Source organism: Ischnura elegans, chromosome 6 (assembly GCF_921293095.1).
Source record: "Ischnura elegans chromosome 6, ioIscEleg1.1, whole genome shotgun sequence".
NCBI lineage: Eukaryota > Metazoa > Arthropoda > Insecta > Odonata > Coenagrionidae > Ischnura > Ischnura elegans.
Genome location: NC_060251.1, coordinates 16300227 through 16313584, shown reverse-complemented (window position 1 = coordinate 16313584; position 13358 = coordinate 16300227). Strand labels below are relative to the sequence as shown.

Below are 13358 nucleotides of genomic sequence, written 5' to 3'. Positions count from 1 at the left end.
TATATCGATATAATTTAATAATTCCAATTAATTAAATTGTATCGACTTAATTAATAGTGGTTTACTGAGTTTATTTTATCATTCATTTATAGCAAAGAAAACGGCATTTTGAGTAGGGTTGAACATGTAAAAAATGATAGTTTCAGTTAAAATTTCTTCGCAATACAACCATTGTCAGTAACAATTAATTGCGCATTTTAGGGGCCACTTTGAGGTCTGCTTATCTTTGGGTCTGAGGTTATAGGAAATACCGCCCCCGAGTCTGGAGATCCTCCCTTTCCAGATGCACAAACAAGAGGCTAGGAAGGCCACTGTAAAAGGGTTACCAGAAGACCAAATTACCTATCGGACTATGCCATCAGCTAATTGGTACTTCCAAGCAATTATGCCTTACAACTTTTTTGTGTTATTGCCAATTCTTATTATGTATTGTATCATTAAGAGGGGGGAGGATGTTGTGTATGTGTACGCTCAAACTTTGAGCGTGTGTTTTGTTTGAGACTTAGAGGCCGGAAGTGACGTGGTAAGCCACTCGGATGTAGCGGGTATGAAGGAAGTACGCGTTGTGAGATAACCCCTTGTATATCATAAGAAATACAAGCATCCATGTTCTTAAATGTGTTTTAATTATTTAAAAGTGGCGATCCCGACATAAATAAGTGTAGGATTGTGCGTTAGTTCCGTGCCGCAAGAAAAAGCAATCTGGAAAAATTCAATATATTTCACCTTCAGCACTCGCCAAGTTAATATCTTGGTCGCCTCTACAAGAGTGATTTCCAATTGCTAACTACTAACTAAACGATTTCATGAGTTTTAATCAACGCGTTGCTGCATGAGAATGTTTTTTCATGTCTAGCTGTAAATATTTATGGATGTATAAAATCAGACCTGTCCACCGAGGTTTGCTTATTAGATTTGCGTAATTAATTGTAAAATGCCGGCACTGTGGATCACCAGCGCCGGCACAGCAACATAGCAACTTATCGTTTGACCGGTAAAAATCCGGCGTGTGTGCAAGGGGTCTAATACTCATTCTCCATATCTCAGTTTTACTATGTGCTTGGTAGATAATTGACGTTTTCTTATGGGGCCAAGATTACTATGTCAACGTCCTAAATAAGGTCTGATTGGCCGGCAATAGTGTTCATTTATATGTTCCTTAATTCGATTTGAAACATTATTTTTATTTAATTTAATTCTCACGAAGAAGGAGAAGCACGAGGGTTGTAAAATATTTACTGCGTAGCCGCTATAGGTGCTACTGTACTCTTATTTATAATCTGAGTTCAATACCATTTCAAATTTAATTTAACCAGTATTGTAGACATACCTAATATGCTGGCATGTTCACTTAAACTACAAACTTGGCGGAAGTTTGTGTCACATGCCACGGATTACAAAACACGGACATTTAAATTCAAATTCGGTACCACCACGTCTATATTTGAGCTGTTCGTTCACAAGCAAAAGATTGAATTAATATCTTTCGATGTGAACCCTTGTTTATTTCGAGACCCTCTCAATGGTTTAACAGTTCAGTTGTGTGTACACAAAGCAAAGGTGGTGATTTGTTCGAAAGCGAAGGGTTGAAAAAATAATGTATTTTGATGTATACTTTTTTTATTTCCCGGCTATGGTTTTACAAGTCAGACTTATTTACACAAAGCAAAGGTGGCGGTGGTGATGATGGTTGTAGACTGTGGTCGTCACGTCTGTACTTGGGCTGTTTGTTCGTGAGTAAAGGGTTGAAATAATATCTGTCGATGTGAACACTTGTTTATTTCGAGGCCCTCTCCATGGTTTCACATTTCTGTCGTGTTTACAGAAGGCAAAGGTGGTGGTGGTGATGATTGTTGTAGACTGTGGGCTGCAGTGGTTGCTCGGCAGCGATTCGCTCACAGGCAGACCTGGTAGTCGAAGTTGAATGTGGTTCCTCCGGCGCACGGCATCTGGTGAGCCTTGCCACCCCAGTCGCACTGGCAGTAGTACTGCGGCTGGCCTCCGCAAGGGTACAGCGGCGCGCCAGTCGGATCCACGGGGCAAGGGGCGCCATCGCAGCCGTCGTAAGGTGGCGGGTTCGGGGGCAGCTTTGTCGATGGCCTGGTCGGAGGTGTACCGGTCGGTGGAGCTAGGGTGGGCCTGTCCGGGTGAGGGCATTTCTTCGTCGGGTCTGGCACGCAGTCGTCCACATTCGCGTCGTACCTCTCGTGGAAAGGACATTCCATGGGCTCCGAGTGAGTGAAGCCTTTCCTGCAGCAACAGAACTTGCATTCGTTCTGCGGGTCCGGATACCTGATCTCGAATTTATCGCCCATGTTCGGGGGACACTTAATGTCCGCACAGGTCGTGTTGTCCGGGCACGCAGTCGGGTCATAAATGCAGAATCCAGTGACTGGATCCCACCTAGAGATTTAAAAAAAATATATGCAGTCATTTCGACAATTGATAATAGTTCAAATTAAACACTTTCCCAAAATTTAAGGTGATTCAGTAATGGTGGTGGCTGAAGAAAGTTCGTACTCGATAAAGAACGGAGTACGTACTCTATAAAGAACGTGAACAGTTGTCATGCACGCTTTTACTACGATAGAGGAACTTGAAGACTGTCTCTTGATAAGTTGTCACCCACCGCGCATTCAAATGGATTTACAAAAGCCGCCGCTCGCGTCGCTGAGGAGCGGAGAGATCCAACTTTAACAGGTAAGAAAGCTATAATTTGGGCTGTTCTTCGTAATTCATATTCGCCATGGTATAATCCATCAAAATAATTCCATTTCCATTCTAACCTCTGCTAATATTATACTGTAAAAATTCAAAATAAATGGATTGCTCAGCAATCATCGTCGCGCTGCGGAAATTTTTGAAAACCCATTAATATACGCCCAAATTGACAACAAAAATTAAGCATCTATGCGGCGGACCCGTTTTTATGATTTCGGTGAAAATCATGACAGTAATTATGGATAGAAAACAAAGTGAAAGAAAAAGGAGAAATACATTATGAAAATGAAGGTATCTTACACGGGAATCGATCTTGGAACTATGGAATGGAAACCGAGAATCGTAATTACTTGACCACAGTAAAATTTAATTACATAATGTTCGGAAGGGAATGCCTTTGTGAATGTTTAAATGCGTTTTTTGTTTAAACTATTGATTTTATTTAATTTTTAACTATTGAGCTTAATATAAATTGAGCTTAACTGAATACATATTGAGCTTCATTTTTAGCAACAAACGACATTCACCGCGTAACGTATCTCTTGCGGGCTAATACGTATATTGACTTGTAGGTATCCTGGCGACTGGAGCGCCGCTGTTTACGGAGACCGGTGGGAATCAATGGAACCGCGGGAGTGGAGAATCTTGCATACAATATTTATATTAACATAGGAGGCTCATATATGTAGCAGTAGCAGTTCTAATGTGAACCCAGTTCCCGCGCACCAAATCGCGTTCCAACCAATGGCTTATATTAAACTATTGCTTATATAATTGAGGTTAATTTTTAGCAATACACGGCACTCAAACTAATTGCGTTTTCTGTTTTAACTATTGGTTGTATAACTGAGCTTAATTTTTAGCAACAAATGGTTATATTCGCCGCGTTGAGTATCTCTTATGGGCCAATACGTATATTGACATGCATGCATCTTAGTAACTGAAGCGCCACTATTTACGGCCACAGGTGGGAATCGGTGGAACCGCGGGAGTGGAGAATCTTGCATACGACATTTATGTAATCACCTCATTCCATGCGGGCAATGTTTTAAGGTTGGCGGGCCGTTGGGGTGGCACTCGCAGTAGCTGCAGATGTCGTTGGGGTTCTTGACGGGGTAGTCGGTAAAGTTGAGGCAGACATCGTTGCATTCGGCTTTGGCACACGGTTCGCACCTGTGCTCGCCAAAGCACTGTTTCGTTGACGGATCGAACTCTCCTCCATGGTCGCACTTGTGGTACTGTGCGGGTTGGTCCTGATCCAAGCAGCAGCAATAGGCGCACTTGCACACCGGACTAGGCAATTTCGCTCCCGGCGGATAATCTGAGCATCTGGAAAGAATTATGGTCCATACATTATCACGTAATGGATTATAATTGTCTATATAGGTTGTTTTGGTCGTATAGTCGAGATGGTGAAAAGAATTAACTGAGAGTGCATGACCTCCAACGTTATAACCAGTGGCGCAGCCAATGGGGAGCCCAGGGGGAGCAGAAAAATATTAAACTTTGAAACGAATTTATTTTCGTTTTGTAGTTAGGAATTGTTCAATGATGTTTAAGCCGAACACGCACCATTTTTAAACTATGGAAACTTTTAGCCGAGCGCTCCGATTGGCCGCGAGTTTGCCTTGCTGACGGATCGCTTGGACTAATCGCGATCTTATAGTCGCGTCCTGGTCGCGCCAAAAGCGTGATTTAAAGCTGTACCGGTGAGCCTTAGCTCACCCCAACCAGCCACTTTACAATGATCAATTTAAAAATGGCGCACGTGTTCTGATGCGGGTGTATTGTGTTGTTCGTGTGAAATAGAAACTTATAACTAAAATATTTTAAAACAGAAATATTGGATTTTTTTGTAGCCATTAGATTGGTACAACATTAATGATGTCTTACATTATATAAATATTTTTTGTTTATTATTATAATATATTTTTTGATATTATTTTTTAAAATATTTTATTATTTTTTGCCATATTTTCTTTTTATGTAATTTTTAATTTTTTTAAATTGCATTAATTAGCAAAAGATTTTCATGGTATTTTATACTTTTTTACTTCTTTTATATTTTTTAATTACAAACAAATATTTATCGTTGGAACTGAAATCCTGAACAATGAAACCTAAGATTAGAAGGAGGTTAAGGCATAGAAAAGACTCATAGAAGAGTAACTTGATGAGGCAGTGCATGTGCCGTTGGAATATTTGGATCATAATCCAGCCGGCAGGCTAAGAATTTGAAGTCATGTGTTGTCCGGAGCATCCGGTCAAACTCGCAGCCAATCGAAGCGCTTTGCTGAAAGTTTTTGTAGTTTAAAAATGCTGCGTTTTCGACCTAAACATCATCACTAACTTCGGTTCCTATCGGAATCAGCTATTCAGGATTTTAATTTCGTGACCCAATTTTACTCCACCCAATATAATGACTGGATATAAACTGATAATTTGTTCAAAGAAAACAAAGGTGTCGGTCTGAAGGAGGATGGAAGATGCGAAAACCAACCAAACCTATGAAACAATGAGCACGAGGAGGAAAAGAAGAGTTCTCATACTTGGGCAGACGAACCAACGATGGAAGACCGAAGAAGGAATTAGCCGGTGGAATAGTATAAAAGGAGGGGGAGGGATATTTTTACAACTGGGAACACAAGCGTTAAAGCAACGAAGTATTTTATTAGGCATTTGGAGCATACTTATTTGTGGTATTGAGGCATCGACGATGACAAAAGCATAGGAAGCATCATTGTTGGAAGTTTTGGAAATGTGGTGATGCAGAAAAAAAGATGAAGATTAAATGGATGTATCGTGAGAGTAATTCGGAAATTTTGTTGAGAGACGAATAGTAGTGAAGTCTTTTGGTAATCATGGTACAAGACTGGATATTTTAATCGGCCCTATCGTTAGATACGTTGGTCTAATATAGCGGAATATCGTATCGTGCAGTTGAAAGGGAAGAGCGGTAGATTTAAGCCACGAGTTAGATACATAGAGCAACCGATGAAGGATGTTAAGCGGAAGAATTATGTAGGTGTTAAAAGTAAATCCGATAGGATGATTGAGAGGTGATATCCGTCAAACTAATTTAATTTTTTACTTTGATAGTTTAACAGTGAGTGATTTGAAATAGGTTAGTGGAACCCAAAAAATATTCACTAAAAAGAATCAAAACGTCAATGCAAGCCACTGGGAATTCTACAATCTTTCTTTTTTATCAGAGGGTGTAAATTAGTAGATTAGATTAGTAGATCTAAAAAAAGTGAATCAAAAATGAAAATGGTTGACTTCGTATTTTACGGTCGACTATAATATTTTTAATATTTTAAATCTTTAATCCCTATTATGATTGCTGCGTAACTAAGGCCGCATGGCTACCTCGCCTACTGCGGATTGATACTTAAGAAGTAAGAGTGCTCGTTAAATTACCTAATGCGCAAAATTCCCGAAACAAATAGCTTTTCGGCCGACTTTAGCTCACAACCATCAGCGGTAGGGTTGGTGTAAGTCAAATTTTTAAGAGAAGTAAATGACGGATCGTAGAAAAATTAGCGATAAATTAACTACTTAGCTACCTTCCCCAAGCATCAGTGGCATCTTTCATGGCAGAAAATAGCGAGGAACTAGGTCAATTTACGGAAAAATGGACGTAAAGCCTGATAGAATTAGAATTATGGTGGACTTTACTGTTAAGGACTTACCCTGCTGACGTTAGCACTGTAAATCTGTACCCCAGTGCTGCTAATTTTCAATACTTTGGTGTTATTTCTTAAAAAAACAACCTTTGATGCGTGGAATAGGTCTTTAGAATCATTTTTAAGAATGAATTTTGCTTTCTTTTCATTTGTTATATAGAGGTTTGATTTAGACGATAACCACTTTGTTGAAAAAAATGGCCAACTACGATTTTTCAAAAGACGGATGGCGTAATGTTACGCCCGAAGCAAAAATCGAAGGATTTCACGTGGTGTAATATTTATCCCGTAGCTCGCAAAGTGCGAGTGTCGCAGTCATTTGTTTCAGCGCTTTACATCCATGGTTTGTAAAGTTAGGCGGTGATCATGCTGGTTCAGTCAAATCAGCTGGCCTTAATAGTATGTACATAGTAAGATGTTGTGTATTACCGAATGGATTCGCATCCCCTGTCTCCGAACGCCGAAACAGAGGCGACGAGGAGAAACGTCAAGAACACGGAAGATTTCCACCCTGCAAGTTGGCAAAGAGAAGGGAGAAAAGAAACATTTTAGTTCAAAGAATTGCAGCCAGACTTGGGAAAGTTACAAAAAAATAGCTATAATAGTAAATTTGTGTCAGTAAAAAAACTTATTCGCTGTTTTGATGGGTGTGCCCCGTGTACTAATTCGGTTTGTCGTCCGACGTTTCGTGGCCGTAGCTAGCCACTTCTTTTTTTTAGGGAATCTTAGAAGAATTATTCAACGCAAATGTGAGGATGTTCCCTGATTGGCCGAAGAAAAATCTCCGGTTTTTGCGTCAAGATTCCCCAAGAAAAAAGTGACCATCAATGGCCGCAAATAGTCGGGCAACAAACCAAACAAATGCGCGGGGTACACCTGGACAAAAACATCACCAACAGCTACAATGACCCGCCAGAGCTTCAATCAAAATATATCATTCCTCATTTAAGTTAAAAGTGACTTTCGTTGGCAGGTTTCCGCGGCATGAAATTCACCGACGTACTAAGCCTGCAGAGGGATGAAGACACGGATGAGGGATACCAGATATAAACAGCTTAAAGCATCGCCCATCGCTTACCAGGCCTGGAGTGCACCTGGGCATTCAATTTTATTTGACGACGCTAAAATATTAGCGAAAAAAGGAAATTATTTCCTTATATCTCTGAAAATTATAAAAATATGTTCACATCGCAGTGCCCGCCTGCAAAAAATGAAATATTTATATCTAAGTTTAAAATACAATGAATGTATTTTATATGTGTTAAATAATTAATCGAGTAGATATTTTTACACCATTGGTAATCACTAAAGTTGTCGCTGAACCAGTCAATTTGGTTTAAAACAACCACTTGTGGCTTTATTGTATTTTTTACGAGTATTATTGTTGTGTATATAGTGTGGAGTTAATTAAAATTTGGATTACTTTTAATTTATGAAATTGAAAACGAAAATTTCACTGGTGTGGCATGATATAATTTACTCCTTTTTATAATTTGTAATTTTTTATTTCAATCCGTGGGAACGTTTGGGCAGTTAAAATCCTGTTCCAATTCATTGACAAGGTTTCTAATAGTTTCGTTTCAAGGCCTATTTGAAAAATCAATGGTAACTTTCCACTCACAAACAAAAGGCATAAAAACTTTTAGCCATCAGCATGGTTAAACCATCAAAGAATAAATTATCGATGTGATTTTTTAAAGTTTAAGGTTTTTCTTATTTACAATTTCAAGTGATTGATAATTTTGTTGTCATTCATATTTAAATCATAAATAATCATTGGAGTCTTAACTTTGTAACTAACATTCACAATGAGGCTAACTTTTTATGAAACCACATTTTTTATCTGCAGAATTAAGAGAACAAATGAAGTTAGTTTCAATAAGAAGGCTCAATGAAAGTTTTTTTCATTCACAATGGGACGAAAATTTTAACAAATCCACCCTTTTTTGTGTGGATTTAAAACAAATTCAGTTTCTCTGTGAATTCAGTGACGCTACTAAACATTTGGTGGTAAGTTACCATTGTTTTATTTGTTTATGACAAGGCCATGATTTTCGTTGATTCTCAAGCAATTTAGGATCCGCCATTGGTCTTGTTGGCTCACCTTCCATGGCTGATGATAACCGCCTGCTGAGTTGGATTCTGGGTTGACTTCGCCTGCGAGTAGATGGTATTCGCTACGGAAAGTCTTTTATACACTACTCCGTTTTGAATCAGGGCGTTTATCTTTCCCCCGGTCAAAATTGAGGGGAAGCGAAATTTAAAAAAAAAATTATCGATTTTTTGCGACCTTTGGTTACGAAAACGCGCAAAAAATTATCATTTGGCCAGCTGAAATTTAATGGAGATAGTCCGTTGATCATGATTTCGTCAATCATCTATTCTGATTTATTCCCTTATGTCAAACCACTAATTAAACCTTGCGGGTTATCAGTGGTCAGTGTTTCTGAGACTTGAATTACTTCCTTAAGTGATCAGTCGGGCTTTTCCCCATGATTAATTTTGATTACTGAGGACGAAATGACTGAGTCACGCATTCTTCCGCCTACGTCACAAAACCAGGGATGATCGCCTGTAATTTTATCACAATTATCACCTGTATTATTATTGTTATATTATTATTATATTTTTAATAAATACTATTATTATTATTGTTATAATTATATAATTAATTATAATAATACTATTAATTATCCTGGGACAACACAATTTACACAGACAAAGCTCTTCAGCATAACAGACCGGACATAATCTGGATTTCAAAATAAAGAAAAGTAGATCTTTATAATAGAAATAGCAGTTCCAGCTGACCACAATCTTTAGAAGAAATACGAGGAAAAGAAACAAAAATATCAAGACCTCGCTAGGCAAATAAAAACTATCTGGAAACAGGACGTGGTCACCATCATCCCCATAGTAATATCATCAACAGGAATAACACATTCATCACTTAAATTTAGAATTGAACAATTAAAAATTAAAAGAAATACAATATATAACGTACAAAAATCTGTAATACTGGATACATATAGAACAGTTAGATTGTTTTAAATGAATTGTAACTTGAGGCAGTATTTTGGCAACATTTTTTTTGGCATACATTTTTTCTTAGCTTGACGAGCCTCCAAAAAGTGACGCCTGAAGTTGTGAATCTGGTCAAATTTTAATTTACCACCATTACCTTAAAACCAATTCGTATGGAACATTTTGAACACTCATGTTGGAGCGACGACGAAAATTTTATCTGCGTGCTTCAATATGAGTAAACATTTTTTTAATATGATAACGCGTCGTCATAAATTGCATTGCAATGAGTCTCATAAAATATCAGTGCCCACGAAAAGGATTATTTTATTGATTTTGACTGAGGAAAATCAAAATTTTTGATCCTTTGGCCATTGAGCATTGGAATATCATCATCACCTTGTGGTATTCTGCCCGTCGGCAGGTCCCTCGCACCAATGCTGTCTCCATTCCCTCCTGTCTCCGGCCATCTCCTTGAAGTCTTCCAATTTTTACGTTGTCGATAAACTTCAGCCTTCTCCTTCCCTTCTGATCCCTTCGACTGTTCCCTCCAAAGCTACTTTCAAAATTCCATTCCCTCTCATCAAATGTCCCAGCCACTTACCCTTCTTTTGATTTATTTTGTCCATCAACGTTCTTTTCTCATCTATCCTATTTAACACTTGCTCATTCCTAACTCGATCCGTCCACCGTATTCCCTCCATCTTCCTTTAAACCCACATCTCAAACGCCCCAATCCTGTCCCTGCCTCTCTTCCCCATCGTCCAAGTCTCACATCCATACATAAACACACTCCATACATAGCATTTCACCAATCTCATCTTCAATTTTAATTCCAGTGCCTTGTTACATAAGGCTCTTTTCTTCTTTTTGAAAACTTCTTATTCCATTCCTATCCTTCTTTTTATTTCTCCTATACTTTTCCAGTCTTCAGTTATCAAAGTCCCCAAGTAGCTGTAGGTTCTCACATTCTGTATTACACTTCTTTTGTCTTCATCTTCTTTTGTTCTTCTTTGGAATACCGGAGAATACAAATAAGAGCGCTAAAATGATTCTCATGAAATTTTCTCCTCAAGATGGCTCCAATAAGCGGTCAAAAATTTGAAAATCATTATTTCACTAAGATAAGAATACCCAAGAGATAAAGCGCTTCCAACCTTTGCTAAAAATAAAATAAATCAGTATAAAAGGTCGTCATTCGTCACTCGTTATAATCGTCAGTTCATATTTTGCTGCCAATTCACCATCAATAAATAATTAAAAAATGGATAAAAAATACTGCAAAAACTAGAACAAAAGAAAAGGCATAGAATATCGTAAAATCTGAACAGGCATACGTCTAGAAGAAATTTATGTAGGCTATGAATATTTTTTGCATTTAACGAAAAACCAATATGGAATAAGTTAGGAATTATTTTTGATGTCGATGTTTATTGTTTCTGTGCGCTGAATAAAATATATAATGGAAGCCTACCTTTATCGGCTACTTTAATAATAATAATACAAGATAGTTTAGAATAAAGTTTATTTATACCTACTTGGAGGCATGCGTAAACTGTGGTTAATGCACCTAATGAAAATTTTCTACGAAACACGATATTGCTGGCCCTTATGTTTTGAAGTCAACTTAATATGACATGGCCTACCTGACCACGGTCCGACCTGTGCTTGAATATGCAACTTCAGTGTGGGATTCCTGCTGTAAAAATGAATCTTTAAATCTTGAAAAAGTTCAGCGGAAGGCAGCTAGGTGTACTCTAGGGAAACATAGAAGGGGGGAAAGTGTATTAGCTATGCTAGGGAGCTTAGGATAGAAACCCCTAAAAGTGAGAAGAACCATAAGTAGGCTATGCGGGGTGTACAAAGCCTTTACAAATGAACGGGGTTGGAAAGAAATGCTGTAGGTATGAAGATGGACTCACCCAGCCACACAGGAAGGAAAGATTACAAATTCAAAATTAAGTTAAAAACACAGAAAACAGACATTTTGAAAAAATCCCTCCTACACAAGAGGAATAAAGGAGTGGAACGACCTACCTGAAGTTATTTTTAAGATCTTCCCTGCAAATGCGAAAATTTTTAGGAAGAAGTGTTCATCGGTAATTGGTTAATTACACAGTGGTTTAATAGGGATAGTGTAAAACTGGGTTAATTGGGCCAATGTTCATTTGTTAGTTGAATTGTATTAGAATTAATGCATTTAATGGATGGCTTGGAAAGGGTTTATTGGGAAAATGTTAAATTCTTATTAGTATGGGATTAGAATTAATGTATTATTTTTACCATGGTTGTCTTTTCTATTTTTAAACTTTGTATTAGATAGACAGAAACTTTGTATGCAAGCATTTGTTATTCATGCACATATAATGCTGCTACCAGGTAATAGTCTACTGGCAGCAATGTATAATAATAATAATTACATTACTGTAGCAGAAAATGGGGTGGACTGAAGTGAAATGCACTGCTGAAAATTCATTTTAAATTTCACTGTTAAATGTATAAATTTCTTACTTTTAAAATCGGCCAAAATTTAATTGGAACATAAAAGCGGCTTCTGCCTTCTGCCGTAAACCGAATGTTTATCTTGTTTCTGCATTACACAATACATTTTGATTTACATCCCCATATCAAGTATACAAAATCATATTGGAACAGTGATGTAAAAAAGAAATAACAACGTGATAAATATTCTCCGCATTATTTTTAAAGCTTAAATCGATTACAGAATTCTTTCGATGAAAATCTGTGGCTGCTGTAATTTCGTTTTAGATTTTAAATGCAATATAATTAGTGAAAGACTGTGATAGACGATAAAATCACGACTTCATCGATTTTTTCAGAATTTATTTTTATAGCAATTTTTTACATCGAATAATCTAATTGAGTTATGTTATTATCGCTAGAGATTTTAGGGAGTAGTTATTAATTAACTGTTTTCATTAAATACCCGCTATAACCTCTACCTAATAAAATGGAAGTACAGGTGAAGAGGTTAAAAGAACATGAAACTACTCCGCTGTTAACCAGAAAAAAACAAGCAAACATATGTTTCCCCATAGCAACCGGTTTGATCTATTGGTTTTGAATTCGATTTTTTAGTGATTAAAAGATTATGCCCGACAATTCCTACAAATAAGTCGTTGAGATCAATGAATGTATTAATGGATCAATCTTGTAACTGAAACGTTCGTAGCAAATTATATTACAGGGAATGGGAGTAACCTGTAAAATATGTTTGTGATTAATTTTACGCCTTAATGGGAAACAGTATTGAAATGGCTTTCAAATTATACTTTACATACTTGCGTTGAACCGAAAAATTAAATTAAATTTTAATGGTGGAATTGAAAGTAAAATATATACACGACAAAATGCTAAAAAATATTGATCTCACGTTCGATAGTTCATTTTTCTTTCCATAAATTTTGCTGCCATCGAGCAACAATCTAAAATTATTTTGCTGCTATTTAAAAACTAATTAAAATTAAATTTGAATTTGATGACTAATATGTCACTGAGAAATTAAATGAACTATAGCTCTGTGGATTTCAACGCGAGGAAACTCTTCGCCTATTTTTGAGGACATTAGACTTCATCAAAAATTTAAACTGCTGTCGGTTATGGGTCGGAGGAGACAGAAGGTTTGGATGGAGCAAGTACTGAGCAGGGAGGAGATGTTGAAAACAATGTGAGAGGGTAGAATGTTTGGTGACCGAGGGTGAGGAAGGAAGAGAACAGGATTTTTAGATGGAATGAAAGGGAGTAGGCATTAATGTGAATTGAAGAGGGAAGTCCACGAAGAGGATGAAATCTACAACTTACTTCGTAAATGCAACCTTCTGTAATCGATGAATTACTTTCGCGATAATTTTTTTTACGTTCGGTACGTTGCGAGGCCATTTTCGATAATTTCACTTATGACGCGTA

The 13358-nt window shown here is 37.4% G+C and overlaps 1 protein-coding gene across 1 annotated transcript; it reads right to left on the bottom strand.

The window, feature by feature from the left end:
- Positions 1-1602: 1602 nt before the first annotated feature.
- On the bottom strand, positions 1603-8618 carry LOC124160822 (protein psiD-like). Its single transcript, XM_046536910.1, has 4 exons — positions 8512-8618; positions 6837-6918; positions 3748-4050; positions 1603-2403 (listed from the first exon to the last, which is right to left on the bottom strand). The coding sequence occupies exons 1-4, from the start codon at positions 8516-8518 to the stop codon at positions 1896-1898; spliced, it is 900 nt and encodes a 299-aa protein (XP_046392866.1). The 5' UTR covers positions 8519-8618; the 3' UTR covers positions 1603-1895.
- Between the last annotated feature and the right edge of the window lie 4740 nt (positions 8619-13358).